Source organism: Colletotrichum acutatum (assembly GCF_030867785.1).
Source record: "Colletotrichum acutatum strain CBS 112980 chromosome Unknown BDZ83scaffold_3, whole genome shotgun sequence".
In the NCBI taxonomy this organism is placed as follows: Eukaryota; Fungi; Ascomycota; class Sordariomycetes; order Glomerellales; family Glomerellaceae; genus Colletotrichum; species Colletotrichum acutatum.
Window position 1 is genome coordinate 590,265 of NW_026848997.1, and position 20,099 is coordinate 610,363.

Here is a 20,099-nt window from a genome sequence, read left to right on the forward strand (position 1 = left end):
ATCCGGTTTTGTGTGAGTCTGCCCGTAGTTGTTTGTGGGACTTTTGAATGCTACCAAAATGCTTTAATAAGATTTGTGATTAAAGCCATTCTTGTTGCGAGGAAGACATGGACGATAAGCTTGGGGAGGTTGACACAACTAGCTGTAGGCAATATTCATTGGATCAACTCACTAGTGGCATGTTTTTTTCTGGTAGTAGTAGCATCAAGGGATCTCTTCTTCTTTGGTTTTTATTTAATATAGGGAGCTCTGAGCCCAGCTCCTCAAAGATGCAATTATTCTTAGCACGTCTCTTATATGGCTCGAGGCAACCGTCCCGCTATTGTCACAGCGCGTCGTCAAACCGTAGCTTCTTCTCGAGTCTTCTTGCTCTTATAAGTAAGAGAATAAAGTTAACATGGTGAAATTTCCCTTCCGTCGGTTTGTAACATTCGTAAAAAAAAAATTAAAAAAAAAAAGACGCCCACGTTATTGATGAGAATGGCTTTTCGAGCCAAGGCAATTCCAGTGAGCAACACAAGAAACACAGATTCATACAAAGCCTCTTCGATGTGAAACTCAGGGTAAAAGAAATGTCAAAATTATAATCCATGAGTTCCGCGTACACCTTCATGATCACATCTACGAGGTGTTCCTCGCTGGGGGCTGGGCCAAGCTATAGGTGAATCCTTTGGTTTGAGCTCTCTTCATCTGGCCTTGCCTACCTTATGAACCCACAATCAACGAGAACCGATGCTAAAAGTTATGAAATTTCCATTATCCAGTGTCTTGAGAAGATGCTACGTGCACTTCGGCCCCTGACCTTCCCTCAGGTGCCAAACAAGCAGTCGACATGAACCCAAACCTCGCAATCAGGCACCACATACGACCATACCCATTGGAAAACTCGGGATCCCGTCCGCTCTCCCATAGATAAGCCAATGAGGGCCGGATTAGTAGTTGGGTCGGTGACGACCAGCGAATACCTGGTGTTGTATGTTTTTGAAGTTTTTGTGACGTGTCGTGGAGTTTTGGCGAAGGTGTGGATGCGTGGGCTTGACGGAGTGGGGGACGGCGGACTAGCTCAACTGTTCCATGTTGTGCTATTGCCCAATGACCAATGAGACTCTAAAAACACTCGGGGGAGTGAGCAGCGAGTATGCGCCGGTTTGTTTTATCTGAATTTGATATCACTACTGGGCACTGTGAGCTAAATTGGTCTCCTTGAGAATGGGCGATGACATTGACCTGGAGGTGGCGTCGGAGATGACCGGATAGTCAAATGATGATTTATGTTCTCTTGGATTCATAGAATAGAGATGAGTTTGAGCTCTATGCGAGCGAACACAAGATGGCTGGCTGTCATAATGCCCTCCCGTTCTCTCCTTTATCAAAGGTTCGTAACCACATCAAACATGCAGATTTATCATGGGAGTCACGTACTATTTCAAAGATGTTATGTAGGTAGCAAAACAATAATACAGCTGATTGAAAGAATCCTAAATCTGAATTCACGAGCTAGGAGTTGTTGTACCTATTTGACATCGAGTTGCCTCCCAAGCTACCCACAATCCACCTTCTTTGAATGCCCTCCCCCTCAACTCGCCCAAGAAGTAGAACGAAAACCTTCTGCACTCAAACAGCTCGTAACATCAAAGGTGACCGAAGCCGAAGACTTGACATCCTTTTTCTCTTCTCACATGTTGACAACAAGGCCCATTCCGCCAAGCATGACACCAAGGGCAACAGCCGCGGTCTCCCTGGGCCCGACGTTCTTGCTGTGAGTGGTAGTCGAAGTCGCCTTGGCTGATGCTGAGTTGCTCTTCGTGGCAGCGGCTTTGACGCCGCCCGTCGTCGTGCTAGCGTGGGGAGTAGTAGTGGCCTATTAGTAGTAAGGGGCATGATTAGTTTACTTTTGTTCTGCTGGAAAGGCCAAGATGGATGCAAGAGATTCGAGGGAGGTATTACCAGGGCGACTGTCGTCATGGCGAGGAGGGCGGCGAAGGCGAAACGCATGTTGGGCTAGGAAGATAGGGACGGGGTTGAGTGTGCCGTTTGTGGGGTTTGTAGTATTGATGAGATGGGGTTGTATGTAGTTCTGAGCGGTCTGTATGTTTCTGAGGTTGTGAGAGATGTAAGGGCGGACTCAGAACTTGAAGATAGACTTTGTTCGGGGTCTTATATAGGATACGTAGACAAAGAGAAGTGACAATGTTTTACCGCACCCACGAGCATGATGCAGGTTTACCAAACACAATACTAACCGCATCTAAAAATAAACCACCTGGACATCACGACTTTTCAAGTCAATACCAAAAGGGGGCTTTACCGCCGTGCCTGGCAAATGATGAAGAGCTGATCATGACGCCGTTTCCTGTCCCTCCAGGACAAGGAATCCCACCGGAAGTGTCTGCCTAACCGTGTCTGGTCGAATCAGGAAACATCTACATGTTTTTTATGTATGCTTCGAGGTCCGGCTAGCCAGGATAGGCAGGGTTGTATTGAATTGATGGAGGCTATGTGTGATGCTATATGAAGCTTGTATGAAGCTTGTTCAAACTGCACGCAAGTTACAGAATGGTGGTTTCCTCGGGGCGGGTCACACAAGGACGATCTAGACCGACTTTGGAAGGGCAGATGGATGGAAGTCAAGCCCCGAGGGGCCCGAACGAGGCGAAGCAGCCTTCGTTTCTAGCTTGAGGCTTCTCGGTTGGAATTACTTGCTTCGCGTGCCATGCGGACTTCCACATCGGCTCAAGATGCCGAATTCAGGGGGAGCCGAGGGAAGGACATTAGATGAAATGCTTAGCCTTTATGATACGAGTTGAGGCAGATGACTTTCACAAGGGGTGAATTGATGGGCCGGTAGATCAAGACAACTATCAGATGACACGGCTGGCGAAGGAGAGTCGGCTTCTCACGCCTCAGGTGCTTTCTTGAAACAATTGTTTGAAAAAATGTTCAACGGCGCGAGGAGCTGTATAGGGCAACAAAGCGAAACGAGTTCCAGTCATGATGGTTTCCAGTTCAATGTGGTCTGGTCTGTAAACTGAAGTAATGTTTCCTCGGAGAATACTTTGTGTCAGTTGCAGTTGTTGCTCGGACTGTAGTACTACGCCGACAGGTGCCCGGGGCGGGGGCCGCGGGGGGCGCTTCGAGGCTCCTTCGTATAGAAAGGAGTTAACGAACTAGTCTTTCATGCTACCGTTTCGTAGAATGGCGTGCTGCTATATTAAGCATCGCATTCCAGGTCGGTGATGGTTACTTTCCGTCACGTTGCTCAAAGTTGTGGCCTGTTTATCATGGATTTCGTTGATGTCGTTGATGAAGAACGCTGACACTTAGTTTCGCTGCTCGTTGAGGTAGTTGCACTATGAATGCATAAGATTTGGCTTCTCAACACTGCCTCACTCTCAGCTTATAAAGAACAACCGAGAAATTGTGCATTTGGAATTGAACAATCCGTTTTCAAATTGAACACAGTGTGATGATGATATGAAGTCGGATGGGCAGAGGCCACCATTCAAGATTCACCCCTCAACTTCTCTCGCGCTCAACTTCGCAGGGGCAACGTGGGCAAGGTCCATTTGGTGTTGAGCAGAAAACCATCGTGGAACAGCTTGCATGTTTCAAAGAGGAAACCAAAGACGAATCGACGAAATGAGTAGCAGACTTGCGTCCCTGAGAACGACACCCCGTATACCTACACTCGTCGTTCAAATACACCAAGATGGGCAAAGTACGCGTATAGAGGTTTGAATTGACTTTCCCCAAACGGACAAGAGCAAGAAAAGGCGAGCGGCGCAGAAAAAAAATCCCCACGCCAAGCTGCCAGGATTCAGGAACAGAACCAACCGGCTGGCCGGGATCGCTCGCATCTGGATTGTCTTGGCGGCGTTCATCCCACCCGCCAAGGGGGAATTAAGAAAAACATTAAGAATGGCCCGAGCCATAGGCAAGGTAAGCAAAGCACGTGAACTTCCCGTCATCTTCGCGCCGTTCTGACTGTGCCCACCCCCACCAATGTACCTGACCTTAACCACAGACGCGTCACGTCTCTCCGGGATCCCAGCCGCTAATCTTCACTTAAACACCACCGCAATCGCATCGCATCGCATTGCATCGTGAACTCAGCCAAGTAACAATCCCACCACCTCTCACCAAACCACCCACTCCGCACAAAATGTCCGCCCCCGACCAAGACCAGTCACAACCCTCCCAATCGATAAAGGAATCATCATCACAGATCCAATCGCAAGACCACGCCGTCCAACACCAACCCGAGACCGAATCGCATCCCAGCGGCGCATCGTCAACAACAACATCAATAACGACACCAGAAGTACCAGCAGCACCAGAATCAACCTCAGCGACGACAGCGCAATCATCACAAGACCCATCACAACAAGCGCAACAAACACAACCACAACCGCCCGCCTCCCCTCCCCTCCCCCAGAAACACACCCCCGCGACGCCCGGCCCCCGCGCGGGACGCTTCATCCAGCTCTACGACGGCGCTCTCGCCAGCACCCTCCGCAAAGTAAACTACGACAATTTCGCCTCGTGCTTCCCCACCGTCGCCGCCCACGCGCCGAATACCCTGCGCAACGTCCAGAAGCAAATGGTGGATTACCTCGAGGAGAGGTGTAACGTACGTTTAGGCCGTCATGTCACCCCCTTTTCCACAAAGGAAATTAAGGAGAAGAATAGCATGCTAATGCTTATTCGAATCCCTATGCAGAAAGACTTCCAATCGATCCTCGCCGACCGCGACGTCATCCGCAAACTAAACGAGCTAGAAAACCTCGTCAGCGATGCAGACCGCAGGAGACAAGAAGGCGGCAGCGACGTCGAAGAACCCATCCCGTACGTCACCCCCCTCTCCCCCCTTTCCTTCTTCGGCCACGATAATTTGTCACTCTAAGAGACAACCAAGATCAACCCCGAGAACTAACACCAAAACCACATAGCCCACACGTCCTCCCCCCGACGAAATCCTAACAGCCCACCTCGCCCCGCGCCTCGCCCCGCAACAATCGACCCTCAACGCCCGCCTCCAAAACACCCAGGCCTCCAACGAATCCCTCTTCGCCTCCATCCAATCCCAGCGCGCCGAGATCGACGCCCTCCTCGCCCAGCTCGAGAGCCAGGTCGCCGATATCGACGGCGCCAACGCGCTGCTCGTGGACGTCGCGCCCGAGCTGGCGGCGGAGGCGCGGGCTTCCGAGGTGGAGATGGCAGGTATGTGAATAGAATGTAGAAGGGGAGCGAGGGAGGAAGGGAGTAGGGGGAGACGCTTGCGTTATTAAGAAAAAATACGCAACCCGACTTTGAACAAATTCATGGGATACTGTCGAAGAAGGACTTTGGGAGTATGGCTAGAGGCGCGGTTGCTTTTCTCAATGCATGAGATACCATTTTGATTTATATAGGCCATGAAATGTCCCCCCCTGAATCTCTCCAAAATTGCTCCTGTTGCCACAGCGCTCAAGCACTTGGACACAAAGCCAAGAGCTTGCAAAAGATGTAGCTCCTTTCACGTTCTGGCCATCCTGGTCAAACGACATCCTCAACATGACATTCTCCAGCGGTTAAGCTTCACATTCATTGCAAGACATGTTGTTAACGTTCGATATATTCAAGTCAACCAGGCTATGCCTCGGCCATGACCAATTGGGTGTTTCTTTCAGGATCCCCCATCGTCAAAGAATATGTTCGGTGCCAAGGCTTTCGCAATGCCGACGCTGAATACTTCATGCTACAAAAAAAAAGCGAAAAGGACGATAATGAAATTTGGGGCAGCGAGCATTGCCGCTGCCCTTGATAACGCCGCCCAATGATGATATGCTTGGCGCAAAACTATGCTCTCGCTCACTCTCTCTCTCGCCCGCCATGAAAGACAAAGGAGACTGAGGACAAGGTTGAGAGGTATTGAGATGGAAGTAGGAAGAAAGAAATGAGTCAACCGAATGCATATGCCGCGCCGTCCCGCCCGATTTTTGTTTTGGCCGCCGTCCCGACCGACCGCCCAGCCTCTGGGTAATGTATGGTAAAAATCCGTATCGTTCGAATCTTGCGATTCTTCCTCGTGTCAATGCGAAAGAAAGGCCCTCGTTATAGACGAGGGCACGGGGTATGTATATGTGCAGTAGAAGTGAGGGAGAAACAACAACCCATCTTAAATCCTCCTGTTTTCCGTGTGGATAACTTGCCAAGGGCCGAAGAAGTCAATCTCGCCGTAGGCTGGCGGCAGTACGCGCACCATGCGACCTGTTGCCCAATCCACGAACCATCGCTTCCCCTTGCTGATGATATAGTTTGACTTTCGGGGGCTCTTGAACAGGAGAACAGAGTAGCAAAGCTTGGCGTAAAGCAGATCGTGGGCCGCGCTCCATTGGTGCTCGGGCGCCCATTTTCCAGTGTCAGGATCGATGGCCTCGTTGGGGTACGATGTTGTCGACAAGCGGCTGCTGATCAGCTCATTCCTTCCGGGTCCGGGTCCGTAAATAGACTCGCTGTCTAAGACGTTGGTCTCGCCGCGCTCGTTGACGACGGCCTGGTGAACGAGACCTTCTATAGTCGATGATGCTGGGAAGGGATCGGGTGCCTCGGCAGAAGCCACGCGGCGGAGTTCAGGACTCAGTGGTCTTGGCGTGGGTACGGGGTAGTTGTTCGTCGGTGCTGGTGTCTGGCCACGGAACCAGCGGATACGTTGAATGCGGGGGATGCTTTGGTCGCGGGGATAGTCACGATCGTCGATGGGAGCGGCAACATCGATGGCGGCGAAGAGAGCCTCCAACCATCTAACCATGGTGCTTAATTCTATACAGGATAGAAGGAACTGATCCTCCTCGGCCCTGACACGAATGACATATCGCCTCCTAGGTGGGAGTCAGTCTCTTGGCAGGTCTTGGCATGAAATGAGGCTGAGAATCGAGGCAACCTACTTCTTGTAATCGGCAGCAATACCAATATCGGCGTGCTGAAGACTGTACGCTCTGTCGAGAGAAGCCTTTCGCACCCACGGCGGGTTGTCGGGCGAGATGGTCGGTCCGTCTCTCGTCCTGCCCCATCCCCAATCCTTCTTCACGTTGTAAAAATTCAATGCAGTACCTCGTAGTTGTACGATAGTGGTGTGCCAATTTCTGTCCTCTGCTCGTTTGGTTGTGTTTTCAATTTCCATTTTCTTCACCCATACGCCCTCCAACTCGATGTCGCACGAATAGCCTGGCAAGTCCTCCCCGACTCCATGTTGGGAGTTGACCCTGGGTGCCACCAGTCGTTTTGGTCTAGCATCCCGCTCATATGGTGGCGGCTGTGATGGTCGTCGGAAAGGGGAAGTCATGACTTCCTGGTAGAAATAGTCCTCCTCCATCGATAGTCGCCGCCGGAGAGGCGGCGGCTGCGCAGCGGTATTAGATGGTCCATTTCCGCCGTCCTCGCTGCGGGGATCCATGGGGCAGATGAGGTTTTATATGACAGGAGACGAGTGAGCCGGCAACAGACGAGTCGTGTCAGGCCAGGACCACCATGCGGCGGGTGGCAGCGGAGGCAGAGGCCCGTTCCCGTGCGTCTGTCTCGGACGGATTCCCTGGAACGAGGGATTCACGAGATGTGCTTGGCCCGGGGGTTATGCTGACCCGCAAAACTTCATGGTGAGGGCCTTTTGTCGGCGGCTCTTTCTTAGGGCCGCACGGGGCAGAGTAACGTAAAACAAATGCAAAGGGGTCCTGGGACGAGACCGGTAGATGAGATGAGATCGGGGAGTGGATTAGGTCCAGTCAGGTACGAATGCGTAGGTATGGAGAAGGACTGGAGACCTCGGTGGTGTGGATGTGTGTGTGTGTGTCGTGGTAAGAAGGTGGATGAAGGATGGAGTGATGTGCCGAGAAGCGAGAAAGCGGTGGCAATGGAGCGACGGGTCCAAGTAATAGGCCTGGTTCCAATGACCGGGCGTAGGAATAGAATCCAGTTCCTGGAGCGAGCGAGGTGCGAGACAAGCACGACGAGCAAGCAAGCAAGCACAGGAAGCACAGATGTGAGGAGGCGTGGTGGTTGTGGAGGAAGCAGACGAGATGGGATGGAAGGTCAAGGTTGCAACGGGCTGGCGGGAGGAGTGAAGCGAAACGGGAGGCGTCGAGTCATCGGGTGGTGCCAGCGCAAAGAAGAGCCGCTTAACAAGGTTGGACTGAATAGGAAGCCCGATGATGAAAGCAGTACAAGCCGGATATGAGGGAACCGATTCCCGTGCAGGGCCGAAGAAGAGGCGCGAGAGGTTGGAGACGATGTCCGGGACCGCGCAGCAAGGGCAGTTCGTCTGTGTTGAAGGACCAGGGCCGCAAGGGGGACTTGGCTCTGGGGGCGGATCTCATGCGCATCGGACGTCGGGTCAGGCCAGGACAGGGCTCGTTGAAGAGCGGCGGGTGGGAACGTGGTTGCGTAGCTGACAAGGACGGCGTGATATGGCGAAAGAATAGGGTAACAGAAACCAAAGGTAAGTGAAGACCATGTACGGTAATTGGTGTGTTCCTGGGGGGGCCACCGCGCGACTTGTGGTGATCAGAGAAGGATGGATGGACGGATGGGACCTGGTTGATGGGTGTGGAGGCGTGTGTCGAGCGGAAGTTGAACAGGACCCCAAGCAAGTTTGAGAGAACGGTCAAGTTCAACGGGGTATGCACGGAGTACTGTGTATGCGTACGGGGTTCACCGTTGGTAGAGGTGAAGTTCAGGTTGCAAAGGGTACAACGGGTGTGTCTTTTTCCCGCTTTCTTTTCGAAACTTCAAAAGGTCGAACCAAGTGCGCGCTACAATCGGTCCCTGTCGGGATTTTTGCAGGTATTGGGTGATTCGATAATGGAGAATTGGAGAGTAAAGAAGAGAGATGGAGGCTCGGATTCTGGCCGGGCGGTAGGCGTGGACGTAGTGTATCGATCAGCCAAGGTGCGATTCAATTAATGATCCGAAGGTACGTATATCCAGTATCCCGCACCAGGACTCAATGCGATGCTGCAGCGATATCCGTACTTTGGTACGCGTACCCTTGATATGTACCTCGGCGCGAGTTGGTAAATGGGCAGACTCTTTGTTGGACTGCTTGGAATGATGAATGATTTGCAGTTTGGCGCTTCTACCGTACAGTTGTAAAGTGCGGTGTTCCATTCGGAGGGCGAGCAGCAAGCAGCAAGCAGCAGCGGCGGCTAGCAAACGGAAACGCAGGCCGTCGGCTTGAGAGGTTGAGGCAGGCGTGGCAGGTCGGCAGAGCAGGGGCAGATGAACGAGGGGGGATGAAAGCGGCAGGGTGGTCGTGAGTCCAGAATAGGGACAAGGAACCGGCCTTGAAGCAAATGGCAGGCAGGCTCGAGTAAGAATTAGGGCGAGTTCGGTGCCGATGATCGTCAAGACGAACCCCCAGCGGGCAGTGTGGTCCACGAGTAATTCCTGAAACCTGAGTGGTGAGTGGCCAGCGGTTCATCCGTTTGACAAGCCGTAACCTAACATTACTGCGTACGGAGTACTGTGGTAAGGTAGTGAAGGGAGAATAGAAAAAGGCCCTTTGGTGCCAATGTGTGGTGGTCCTGGTCAGAGTGGTGGATGTGGATGTGGATGTGGATGTGGGAAGCAAGAACAGCGCCGAGTGGACCGAGGCCTTTTGTAGACAGGTCTAACCCGTTTTGGGAGGTAAAAGACATGCGGCGACCGGGGTGGCGCGGACTCGAGGTACTTTTTTTTCCCCTTGACCTGTGCTAGACTGCTAGTAGACCACCCAGCTTTTTCATCTTTTGACCTTTTGGTGGACGGTATTATGGCAATGCTACCTCCCGTTGTGCCTAGACCCAGCAGCACAGCAGGGTATCTTTGTATTTGGAGACCAGAGGGACAGAGGCTGAGTCTCCCGTAGGTCAACGTCCCTCTGGCATTGTCATTTGCATTGCAACCTTGGAGATTGGCCGCCATAGCACAACGGGCGCTTGTAATACTGCCTGAGTCTGACAGTATCTGTCCACCGAGAAACAGAACAGAGGAGAGAAGGAGAGCAAGGTAAAAGAAAGGAATAAGTGGTCGGTTAAGACACAAAGCTTCAAACGCAATGTATCTATCTGATGCAAGGAATGGCGCCTCGTCTCCAACGTTCTAGATTGATGCCGGGCGGGCAAGCAAGGACCAGACGGGAAGTAACTTGATGACCCAAGGTATCAATGTACCTTATCGTACTAAACAAAGTAAGGTATCTGACCATGAAAAGACGGGAGAGGGAGAGAGAGTTGCAGCGTGAGAAGGCCCGGGTGCAAAATGAAAATGCTTGAATTCTGCCGAATATCAACCTGCCCGCTTGAGCCTTAGCAAAGTATCGAGGTACCTTACTCCATATGAAGGAAGGCATGCAAAAGTTTGAACGAAAGGCAGGTGCCTCCCCTACCTGGCGAATCCCATCTTCCGTTTCACTCTTGGACAAGTTGCCGGCAAAGTACCAATTGGATCATGGAAGCCACGACGGAAGGTCAGCTGAATGGATGCCTTTTCCAATGGCACCAATTACGGCATTACGGCACAGAAAGGCGGGGGCCTAGCCCGGCGTGGACCCACCCTCCGTACCTGTTTCCATTCTCAGTCAGAAGTCTCCCGTCAACTTCCAAAGTTCTCAAATTCCCACCGCTTGAGTCGGACGCGACCCGACCTTACCTTACCTTGCACTAACAAGCTTACACTAGCACCCAGACCTACTCCTTCTTTCTAGGTAGCTTCACTCTCTCAACCATGGAGCAGGCAGGTAGTATTCGTCATATTGCACCTGCGCTCATCAAGGTAAAGGCCAGGTCAGATGTCGCAACTCGGCTTCAACTCCGGCAACAACGTCTCTCTAGTCTTCCAACAGAGGAAGGTAGGCTCTCTAGGGAGGTCTTTTGCATACAATGTCCGCGTCATTCGATCACTGGGATTTTTTCGGATATAGACAGAACGGAACTTGGTCGGCAACTGCCACTTGCTGACTGCCTGTGGAGCACTGGACTCTGGACTCTGGAGCTTCGTAAACCGAGTCCACCTTGGTTTAAGGTAAATTCTAAGGTAAATGTCAAGTGGATCGGCGACGTGGGTGCTAGATATCAGAACGTTACACAGTACACTTACAGTACAGCAGCAGCAAACCAAACACTGCTCACGCTCAGTATCTGTATTCAGGTAGAAAACCGCAGTCCGCACAATTGAGCAAAACTTGGTGAGACGATGAGACTTCGAATACTTCCCGAAGGAATCATCTGAACAACTACTAATGTGTTTGAAAGGATGCTTCGTACGGGGATACAAGAAATGGGATGAACGAGCATGGCCGTCGACATGCCAGTGCTAAAACATGCCATACGACGCAGCACAAGCACCGATACTTTGTGCACCAACACCGCCCACCCACACACACTTTCCTCTCTCGAGACCCAGACCAACACCAAAGGCCAAGACCAAGACGAAACAGGTCAGAAATCCGCCACTGTGCCCAAGGCTACCCTCGTCGTTCACTGACCTTGCCCCAGTCTCTCTGCCGTTCTCTTTGCCCTCCGGCCGCGCAATCAAGCATTTCTGCATAATCCATGTCGCCATGCTATCCCCCTAACCTTTGAATTGCCCTGTCAATGTCATAGCATCCCCTTTCAACAGTTACTGCGGTAAACCTCTCTTTCCGCCGCCGACGCCGCCCGCCCGCCGTCACCGTTCTTGCTGGCTCGGGATTCCTTGGCTCTGTACTGCAAGTCATCAATGGACGTCAATGGAGGGTTAGCACCGCCTAGCACCAGAACGGGAGCGCGGCCAAGCTCGATGCACATGGCGATCCCGTCTTCAAGTGGCTTGGACTCTCGAATCGGCCGAGAGACGACTGGCTGTGTCCGCAGCTTGAATATCGTCCGCTGAAACGGAGGCAGCCACTGGCGTGTCCTTCAACCTACAACAAAGTGACCGTACCTTACCATCCACTATACCCGCGTACGCCCACCCGAAACATTGACGGCGGCGGGACACACCAGTGCTGTTTGCTGGCCTGGGCTTCGACGGGAAGAGTGGTGCATAAATGAAACGAGGAACGGCAAATGCCAAGAGCGGCGGCTGGCCCGAACCACCTGCCACCCTCGCGCACACACTCGCCTCTCCTCGCTTGAGCGCCTGTCCTACTGCAGTCCGCGAGTGCGCAGGGCGGAGTGTCCGTTTGGATGGACGCCCGATTATTGGCAAAAGTCCAAAGGATCTTTTGCGAGCGGATCCCACTCAGCCGTTCCCTTTTGCTAACACTAACTCGAATACATCCCCCGGTTCGTCGCCTGTCGTTGGTCAGCCACCTGCCAGCCTACAGTACTTTTCTCAAGCCAAGCGTCAGCCGTGCAAGTTTGGGTAGAACAAATCGAACTTTTGCAGACGCGCCTCGTATACTGTGCTGCTGCCTTTGGAGCAGAGTTTTCGCTTCGGCCCCGGTGCCCCAATGGCGCCGTTTCTCATATTGCGATTATCATGCGCAATACGTACGCTCTGCCTCACCACAAATTGCAGAACGGAGCACTCTCCGCGACATCCGGCCCATCAGGACAATCGTTGAACCAGCCGTTGACAATGGCAGTTTAACACCTACCCCATCCATCACGCCATGCCTGCTGGGATAGGGACCCCCTCCAGATCCCCCCGTTCCCCAGAAAACGCCCTTCGGATCCCCTCCGGCACGCCACGAAGTCAGGTTTTGGCCATGGGGCGCCAGTCGCGACTCGAACGTCGCGCCCTCCTTCTACACCAGCGTTCGAATTTTTCCATAGATGAACGTGGTGCTTTTGGGGCCTGTCAAGCAAATGTCACGTATCACTGATGGCGGACTGGTATGGAGGTAATCAGTCTGTTGCAGGCCAGGCCAATACCACCACGCAACACACGCCCCCCGAACCCGGCCGCCCGTTTCTGCTTCTAGCGGCTTCGCCCAATCTCTTGGAATTTTCTTGGAAAGCTTGAGTGGACGCCATTCCCGCACCACAGCTCACGCCCCGTCTTCCAGCTGGCTGCCGCTGAATGCTCGCCCTGCCCTGTTTTGCTAGGTCGGCTTCGTTCGTCAACGTGAAGCAAATGTTTCGTTATCATTGAGGAGATAGGACGTTGATTCTAACGCGAGTTTGCCCATGCCGCTCTACCTCGGAACAGGCAATATTCTAGAAACAACTCGCCAGTCACCAACACCAACGAAACCCAGACTCGAAAGACGTATTCTTTCCTAAACAAGAATCGACGACGGAAATCTCCAAATAATCTCCACTGTCTAGCCGCTCTCCAAGGTGCTGATCTTTGATTATCGCCGGCAGTTCCCTATCTGCTACTTGAACATCTTTCATCCTAGCTCTGTGATCATCGGTCAGCAAAACTGTTTGCATGCTGGTTAACGGACTGTTGCAACCCCTCGCAAGAACAAGCGCGGTGAAGTCTGGCCACCTGCTCACGAAGACCCAGCCCACCCACACTTTGGGTTCCGTATGCTACCGCTACAAGGATGGAAGCATTGTCCGTACGGAGACGTACAAAGCACTACTTTGAAAACAGTGATGACAGCATGCCGCTCTACGACCTAGAACACGCGCGCCGGAGAATAATACAACCCAACGGCAAGATTTCCCCTCTTTAGATTCTCGACGCCCGAGGAAGCTGGGGGTTGACGGCTAAGACGGCATCTTCTGGACCATTTCTAATCGAGGTCCAGGTACCGACCAACCACACAAAGTTGACGTGACCGCCATCTCAATCGAGAAGGTCGCAAGCAAACAGGGAGGGGGTAAAAAAGAACTGTGGGTGCAAGAGCAAAGACATCTGCAACCGCAGGGCTCGCAACATCCGAGCCGAGCTCGCCGGCAAAAGACCAACAGAAAGACGAGCAGCAGCAAGCACAGCCTCGCCGGCTGGTAAAGAAGCCCCGTTTGTCTAAGTGGACACTTTTCCTTCATCAAGTCGGCGAACTTGACAGCTACGACAGCAAATCATTATCAGTCACCTACGGAGTACAATGTAGTTTGACTGACGTTATGGGTTGCGAGGGGGAAGAAACAAAAATCCCCAGCCTTTACCCCAGTTGGCCAGCCAAGCCCGCAAGCCAAGACTCTGAGCTGCAAGCCTCCGTACACCACTCTATATACAGTAATTGTAGTCGCAGTCGTACCCTGATGGACAGAATAGAAATACACACGAGATCCGCTCATTATGAGAGTGCGTGCGTCGATGGCAGCTTCCGACTTGTCGCCCACGCATTGCTCGCTTGATTGGCAGCTCGGGAGTAAGAGCATTATTACGTACATCATTCTCGCGAAAAGGAGACTTTCTCTCAGCTCTGTACGACGATTGTGGAGACGAGATTCGCATACCAACGGCCTACCGTCAGCGCTTCCCAGGGCCTTGGCGACGAGGTTTTGAACTCGAGGGGTTTCAGACAAAAGGACACACGAACTTTTGGAAATTTCCACATTGGTCCCTTTGTCAGTCGACCCTGCACAACATGTGGTCCGATCACCAAGACAAACAACCAGACGTGCAACCCGCGCGTCCCATACGCCTGGTGAAAGGCGGAAGGTAATTCCGGGTGCCATTTCTGAATGGAGCCCCCAAGACTTCAATAATGGTTCGGGTTGGTCTTTCTGGAGTCGCACAGGGTTCGTTTGTTTATACGACGTTGTTTTCCCCAGGTTCTTTTGTAAAGAGGAAACTTTTTTTTCAAACCCCTCTAACCGACTTGGCTAGTTGACTCCCATTGAGCCTCGACAATTAAATCGAGATGCTTGGAAACAGGAGAAACACGAACAAGCTGAGCAGGTAGGTCCAGTCCAATGGCACCACAACATGGTCCAGAGCTCTCTCGACTATCGACCGCCATTTGCAAGCCAGGATGGCTTCTTTGCGCCCTTTCTTTCCTTTTCGCAATTTTCCTCTTGGAACCTTTGTAGTTCATGGTCCAACGTGGGGCGCGTTTTCGCCCAAAAGACCGTGATGCGATCTCCGAGCCTAAAGTGGCGAGAGAGGCAGAGACTAAGACGATGAAGAGGAGGGTCTGTGTCGGATGAACCAAACACGCGCAACGAAGCGGGTATATTGACGATGGCCTTGGATCTCGTCGCTCTTGACGTTGCCTCCTCCCCTCTTGCGGGTGTCTACAACCTCACCAACCCGGCAGCGCGCGAATCGAATGAAATGCATCGTGGTACAGGAAACAAAGCTCATCGTTATAACGCCGTTGTCGTACAGTCTAACACAGGGTTCCAGAGATGCGAACGATGAGGTATAGGCCCCCCTTCTCTTGGCGGAACGGACTTGATCTCTTTGCCAACGTGAACGAGACGGCGACGATGTCGGTCTCCACATCTCAGCCCAGCATGGATAGAAATGAAGCCGAGTAAAGAGGAAGGTGGATTTCTCTTTAGTGCGTTTTCGATCCAGATAATGCCGGTGGGATTTATCTACATACCCGATTAGGATCCTCTGATAGACTCGAGATTCGAGACTCCAGACTCAAGACATACTCTTTCCCTTCTCTCCTGACTCTCATGGTGTCGCAAATTATTCACCCACGCAGTCCAATGTTGGTCACGGCTCCCATCTGAGGAATCACGATATTCAAGGATAGGAGTTGATGATGGAACAGATCATGAACCCCGTCGCCTTGAAGTCTTGTTCTAGAAAGAAGACACAAGACGAAGAAGAGATCCGCGTAGATGGGGATATTTTAGGCCCAGAAGTAGCTTTGCCTTTCAAAACCGCGACTGAAGACGTTTTTCAATCAAAGAACAAATTCTGAACACGCAGAGAGGTGGCGCGGTAAGAGCTTGAGAAATTTGCGCCTTTCATGGAACTTGGAACTCGAAATTGAGCTGCATAATCGCTTGCCATACGCTACTGCTGCTGCTGCCACTGAGAGGAGAATATCGTTGCTAACTTTCCCCTTCATCTATCTTATATCCCCGGGTTCCAAACAAATTGTCCGTTCTTGTAATGAAGTGTGAGAACGAACTTTGCACTTTTCCCATCGAGCCTGTGATGCACGCTCCTGGAGACACACGCGTTTTTGTTTCTGACGAAATCTGGTTCTTGTTTGTGACAAGATGCTTGGTATTGCGAGCCCCCGACGAGAGACATTGGTCAAACACCGGTTCTTGAAGCGATATATATGTATATATATATTCCACCTCTCTTATTATCACGTATCCTCGACTCACCGGCTCTTACAGCCCTGAAGTGTCGCCTGGAGATTGTCACATTCCGCGATATCGTGATACCCGCCAGGAAGGGCATTTCCTCCTTTCCATCTTCCTTGTCTCTACCGAGCCTCTCGGGGCCCTCTGTGATGTATGTTATACGACAGGCCATACATGAAGTATACCACATCTCTTAACACTATGACGGTTTCTTCGTTCTTGTATAATGCGAACATACAAGGAACGCCAACCCCAACACTGCTGGGAAACCACATTTGCAAAGAAGAACACTTTAATCTCCAAGCCCGGACAGACAGTATCAACGGAAACTTCACGCTCATGAGAACAAGCATGGCTCACATGTCTTCATTCCCTGTTTTTCTAACTCCTCCTCCTCCACCTCCTCCTCCCAGTTCGGGTGTCAAATATCGAGTTCCTATGAGAGTTAGCTATTCCAATCAACCTACCACCCTCGAAACAACCAGGGATCCGATCTGTATCCTCATAGTCTTGAGTACTCATGGAGAAAAGAATGAGCCCTTCGATCAACAACGAAGCAAGATGGAATCAAGCGTGAGAAGCAGGAAATCCAATCCTTCTGTTCTGTCTTCTGTAAGCGCAAGTCTGTTGGGCATCACAGCAGAGTACACCCCTACTTTGATGGCATGTTTCGAATTGTATAAAGTCCCTGGTTACTCTTCATCTTCAGTCAACTTGGACTAGGTGTAGCAGCGCATCCCAGCAGAATAGTACACAAAGAGAAGCCAAAAGGCGCTGGACCTCATTACGCAAACATATCACGGATATCGCCGCAGATTTCCCACAAAACCCATTAGTAATTGTCGTCTGTTTCTCATTAAAAGAACCGGGTTACGGATCTTCGGTGTAGTGGTTGTGTGTCTGTGAGTGTGTGTGTCGGTCTTGGTATGGTACAGCATCATCACCCCGATCCCCTTAGGCTTCTCCCCCTCCCTTTCCCTCCTTTCCCCATTTCCCCCCTTTCCTTTCCTATTCTCCCAAGAAAGACAAATTCTCTCGGTAAAAGCAATGGGACGCCAAAACTTTTGTTCATGCTGATCCCCCCTTTTCCTCCCAAGTGCTCCCCTTTCCCCTTTGATTCCGTTCCAACTTCGCCCAAATATACAGGGAACTCCATTCTTGATCGCCATCAAATTTTTGTTTGTGATAGTGAAGAAGTGAGAAAGAGCTAGCTCAAAACGTTGTTTGCGCCGGGACAAAGGTAATCATCCCCAGGGGAAAGGAGTTGCCTTGCCACGAGCGCGGATGCAAATGCTGGAAAAACGCAAGCGCGAGAAGGAAAAAAGACAAGAAATGAGAAATGAAAATAATTTGGGGGGGGGGGGGTGTAAAAGTACAGGAAACGGTGTGTAAATCCACGCCCTTGCCCTGTGAACTCCTTGCAAAAGAAATCAAGGTAACTGTAGCTTTTCTCTCCTTCGTCAGCGATCGTTCGACGACTGTCCGACGATCGTGAGAATAGTTTTGGTTTTGAGGAGGAGTGGATTCGGATTTAAATGTCGTCGTGGTGGTCGTGTGTGATAGATATGTTCGTGTAGGGGGTGATAGCTACACGCAAGACGGTGGATGATAGGATCGGTACTTCGTGTCGTCAACGCCAGTCAAAAGCTCTTCTAGGTAATCCCGAGAATCGAGGACACCTATTTGACCCTAACCAGTGCTTCAGTACATGACTGTCCTGGTTTAAGCAGTAGCCTGGGAAGCACCACGGCCACGGACGCTGCCGCGGCCACGGGCCTGACCACCGGTGAAGTTACCGCGGCCACCTCCCTGGCTGCCGGAGCGGTTTCCTCCTTCAAAACCACCACGGCCACGGCCGCCGCCGGTGGCGTTGCCGCGGGGAGTGTTAGAAGAGTAGCTGCTACCGCCGTAAGCGTTGGCCTTGGGGCGACGAGGCTCGACGATGATGTTCTCGCCGTTAACGGTGTGGGGGTTGGCAGCGGCAGCGGCCTGGTAGCCGGCAACAGTGGCGAACTCGACAAATGCGCAGTTCTGTGAATCGTTAGTCTGTCACTCATCATTATTCAGGGCACTTGAAATCTTACCTTCTGGCGGTTGATGTCGAAGTAGGTGAGCTCGCCGTGGGCAGCCAGGGCGCCCTTGAGGTCCTCGGCCTTGACCTTGTCAGTCACGTACTTAACGTATCCCAAGGTGCCGTAGTTCTCGGTGGGTGCCTGGGAGATGGACTGGGGGCGGTTCTGGCGCTTGGAGTCGGCTCCGACGGACTGCCACTCGGCGGCGGGAGAATCCTCCTTGGCGGCCTGGGCCTGAGCCTCCTTGGCGGGGGCATCGGTAGCAGGAGCAGCCTCCTTGGCGGGAGCGGCGGCGGGAGCAGCAGGAGCAGGAGCCTTGGCCTGGCCAGCGGGAGGAGTGGCGGTCTTGGGAAGCGGCACGACGGGCTTAGGTCCGACAGCGGCGGCAGCACGGCTGGCCCAAGACATGGGCTTCATCGGGACGGGCGCAGGGGCGGGCTTGGGCTTCTCGGGCTCAGCGGCAGGAGCCTTGGTGGGAGCGACAGGGGTGGGAGAGGGGTCGGCAGGCTTCTCGGGCTCGGTGGCGTCCTCCTCAGCAACCTCCTTCACAGCGGCCTCGGGGTCAGCCGCAGGCTCCTCGACCTTAGTCTCAGCAGCCTTTGCGGGCTCGGGAACCGCGGGCACGGCATCGCCGTTGTTGGAGGCGACGTCCTGGGGGGCGGCGCTAACCTCCTCCAGCTTCTTCTCAACCTCGTCGACATCGATAGCGGGGCCAGTGGCCTCCTCAGGGGTCTGCTCAACCTTGGGCTCCTCAGCCTCTGCCTGGGCAGAGACCTCGGCAACCTCCTCAGGAGCGGCTTGCTCCTCGGGAGCCGCCTCAGCCTCAGGAGCGGCCTCTTCCTCTTCCTCGTCGTTGATATATCTCAGGATGTCGTTGACGACGAAGTAGCCGGACGGCTGAGGCGCGAGGACGAATGTCTGGACAAACTTCTTGGGCTCGGCGGACTTGATGGAGCTCTCACCAATGACCTGGATGACGATGTTGTCGAAAGAGGCCTGGGAGTCGACGTTTGTGATGCGGACTTTGCTGTTCTGGAAGTCGAGGCTCTTAATTCTCTCTTGGATAGTCTAGGAAGCGTGATGGTCAGCATAATTGAGCTTTTCGAAAGGCTTCAAAGAAGCACAGAGAAAGTTGGAAGAACTGACTTGTCTGCCGACAGACACGTTTGCGACCTCTGCCTCCATTCCATAAACGAACTGGGAGCGCTTTCCGTAGAAGAGCTGTGGATACGTGTCAGTATTCAAAGAACCATCTCGGAAGGGGGGCCGAGTTGGATGCGTACGTGAAGCTTATCCGGGTTCTTGCTCAGAGTTGTGTAATATTGCTCGACAAAGTACCAGCCAACCTCATCCTTAGAGAGGTTGCTGTTTCCAGCCGAGACGGCATCGTTGGTTGAGGTGGGACCTGATGATGTTGGCTCGACAGCGCCCTTGAACTGGTCCGGGTGTGTGTAGTTACCGTTGGTTGCCATGATTGCTTCTGTGGAATCTGGATATCTGGGCGCAATCGGACCGAAAGGAAGGTAGGAGGGAGGAGGAGAAGACGACGATGGAAGGTCGCGAGAGGGCGAAAGCTCGATGTTTCTGCGGGGCTTTTCGCTTTTGCTTGTGGGGAGGTTTCTTCTTTCGCGGAAGGATACTCGATAGCTAGGACCCTTTGAATGATGGAATGTTAGGATTACGATATGCGCCAATGGGAGCGAAGGGTGGAGGATTAGAAGATTTAAGCTCGGAGGGGAGGAGGAGCAGATGCAGAGCGAGCGATATGGATGACCAAAGAGCGTACCTCAAATGCGATGGGCCGGGAGGGAAACGCTCAGAAGTGACTCGAAAGAGGATTGATGACGAAGAGCCG

The 20,099-nt window shown here is 52.5% G+C and overlaps 7 protein-coding genes across 7 annotated transcripts; 2 read left to right on the top strand and 5 right to left on the bottom strand.

The window, feature by feature from the left end:
- Positions 1-1,419: 1,419 nt before the first annotated feature.
- On the bottom strand, positions 1,420-2,092 carry BDZ83DRAFT_245900 (uncharacterized protein). The gene has a single exon (XM_060501899.1). The coding sequence runs from the start codon at positions 1,993-1,995 to the stop codon at positions 1,615-1,617; it is 381 nt and encodes a 126-aa protein (XP_060371380.1). The 5' UTR covers positions 1,996-2,092; the 3' UTR covers positions 1,420-1,614.
- Positions 2,093-4,162: 2,070 nt separating this feature from the next.
- BDZ83DRAFT_564963 (Nnf1-domain-containing protein) lies at positions 4,163-5,228 on the top strand (the record flags this gene model as incomplete). The annotated part of the gene is made up of 3 exons (XM_060503698.1): positions 4,163-4,630; positions 4,721-4,849; positions 4,950-5,228. The coding sequence occupies 3 exons, from the start codon at positions 4,163-4,165 to the stop codon at positions 5,226-5,228; spliced, it is 876 nt and encodes a 291-aa protein (XP_060371381.1).
- A 929-nt stretch (positions 5,229-6,157) lies between these two features.
- On the bottom strand, positions 6,158-7,435 carry BDZ83DRAFT_715178 (PH domain-containing protein; the record flags this gene model as incomplete). Its single annotated transcript, XM_060511720.1, has 2 exons — positions 6,158-6,860; positions 6,927-7,435. 2 exons carry the CDS (start codon positions 7,433-7,435, stop codon positions 6,158-6,160), a joined length of 1,212 nt encoding a protein of 403 aa, XP_060371382.1.
- A 718-nt stretch (positions 7,436-8,153) lies between these two features.
- BDZ83DRAFT_646289 (uncharacterized protein) lies at positions 8,154-9,141 on the bottom strand (the record flags this gene model as incomplete). The annotated part of the gene is made up of 2 exons (XM_060509948.1): positions 8,154-8,750; positions 9,034-9,141. 2 exons carry the CDS (start codon positions 9,139-9,141, stop codon positions 8,154-8,156), a joined length of 705 nt encoding a protein of 234 aa, XP_060371383.1.
- A 4,206-nt stretch (positions 9,142-13,347) lies between these two features.
- Positions 13,348-14,573, bottom strand: BDZ83DRAFT_646291 (uncharacterized protein; the record flags this gene model as incomplete). Its single annotated transcript, XM_060509949.1, has 4 exons — positions 13,348-13,524; positions 14,058-14,118; position 14,150; positions 14,363-14,573. 4 exons carry the CDS (start codon positions 14,571-14,573, stop codon positions 13,348-13,350), a joined length of 450 nt encoding a protein of 149 aa, XP_060371384.1.
- A 1,680-nt stretch (positions 14,574-16,253) lies between these two features.
- BDZ83DRAFT_725843 (uncharacterized protein) lies at positions 16,254-17,155 on the top strand. The gene has a single exon (XM_060512744.1). It carries the CDS (start codon positions 16,326-16,328, stop codon positions 16,893-16,895), a length of 570 nt encoding a protein of 189 aa, XP_060371385.1. The 5' UTR covers positions 16,254-16,325; the 3' UTR covers positions 16,896-17,155.
- Positions 17,156-17,894: 739 nt separating this feature from the next.
- BDZ83DRAFT_565117 (uncharacterized protein) lies at positions 17,895-19,716 on the bottom strand (the record flags this gene model as incomplete). Its single annotated transcript, XM_060503715.1, has 4 exons — positions 17,895-18,203; positions 18,257-19,312; positions 19,391-19,465; positions 19,528-19,716. 4 exons carry the CDS (start codon positions 19,714-19,716, stop codon positions 17,895-17,897), a joined length of 1,629 nt encoding a protein of 542 aa, XP_060371386.1.
- Positions 19,717-20,099: the final 383 nt, after the last annotated feature.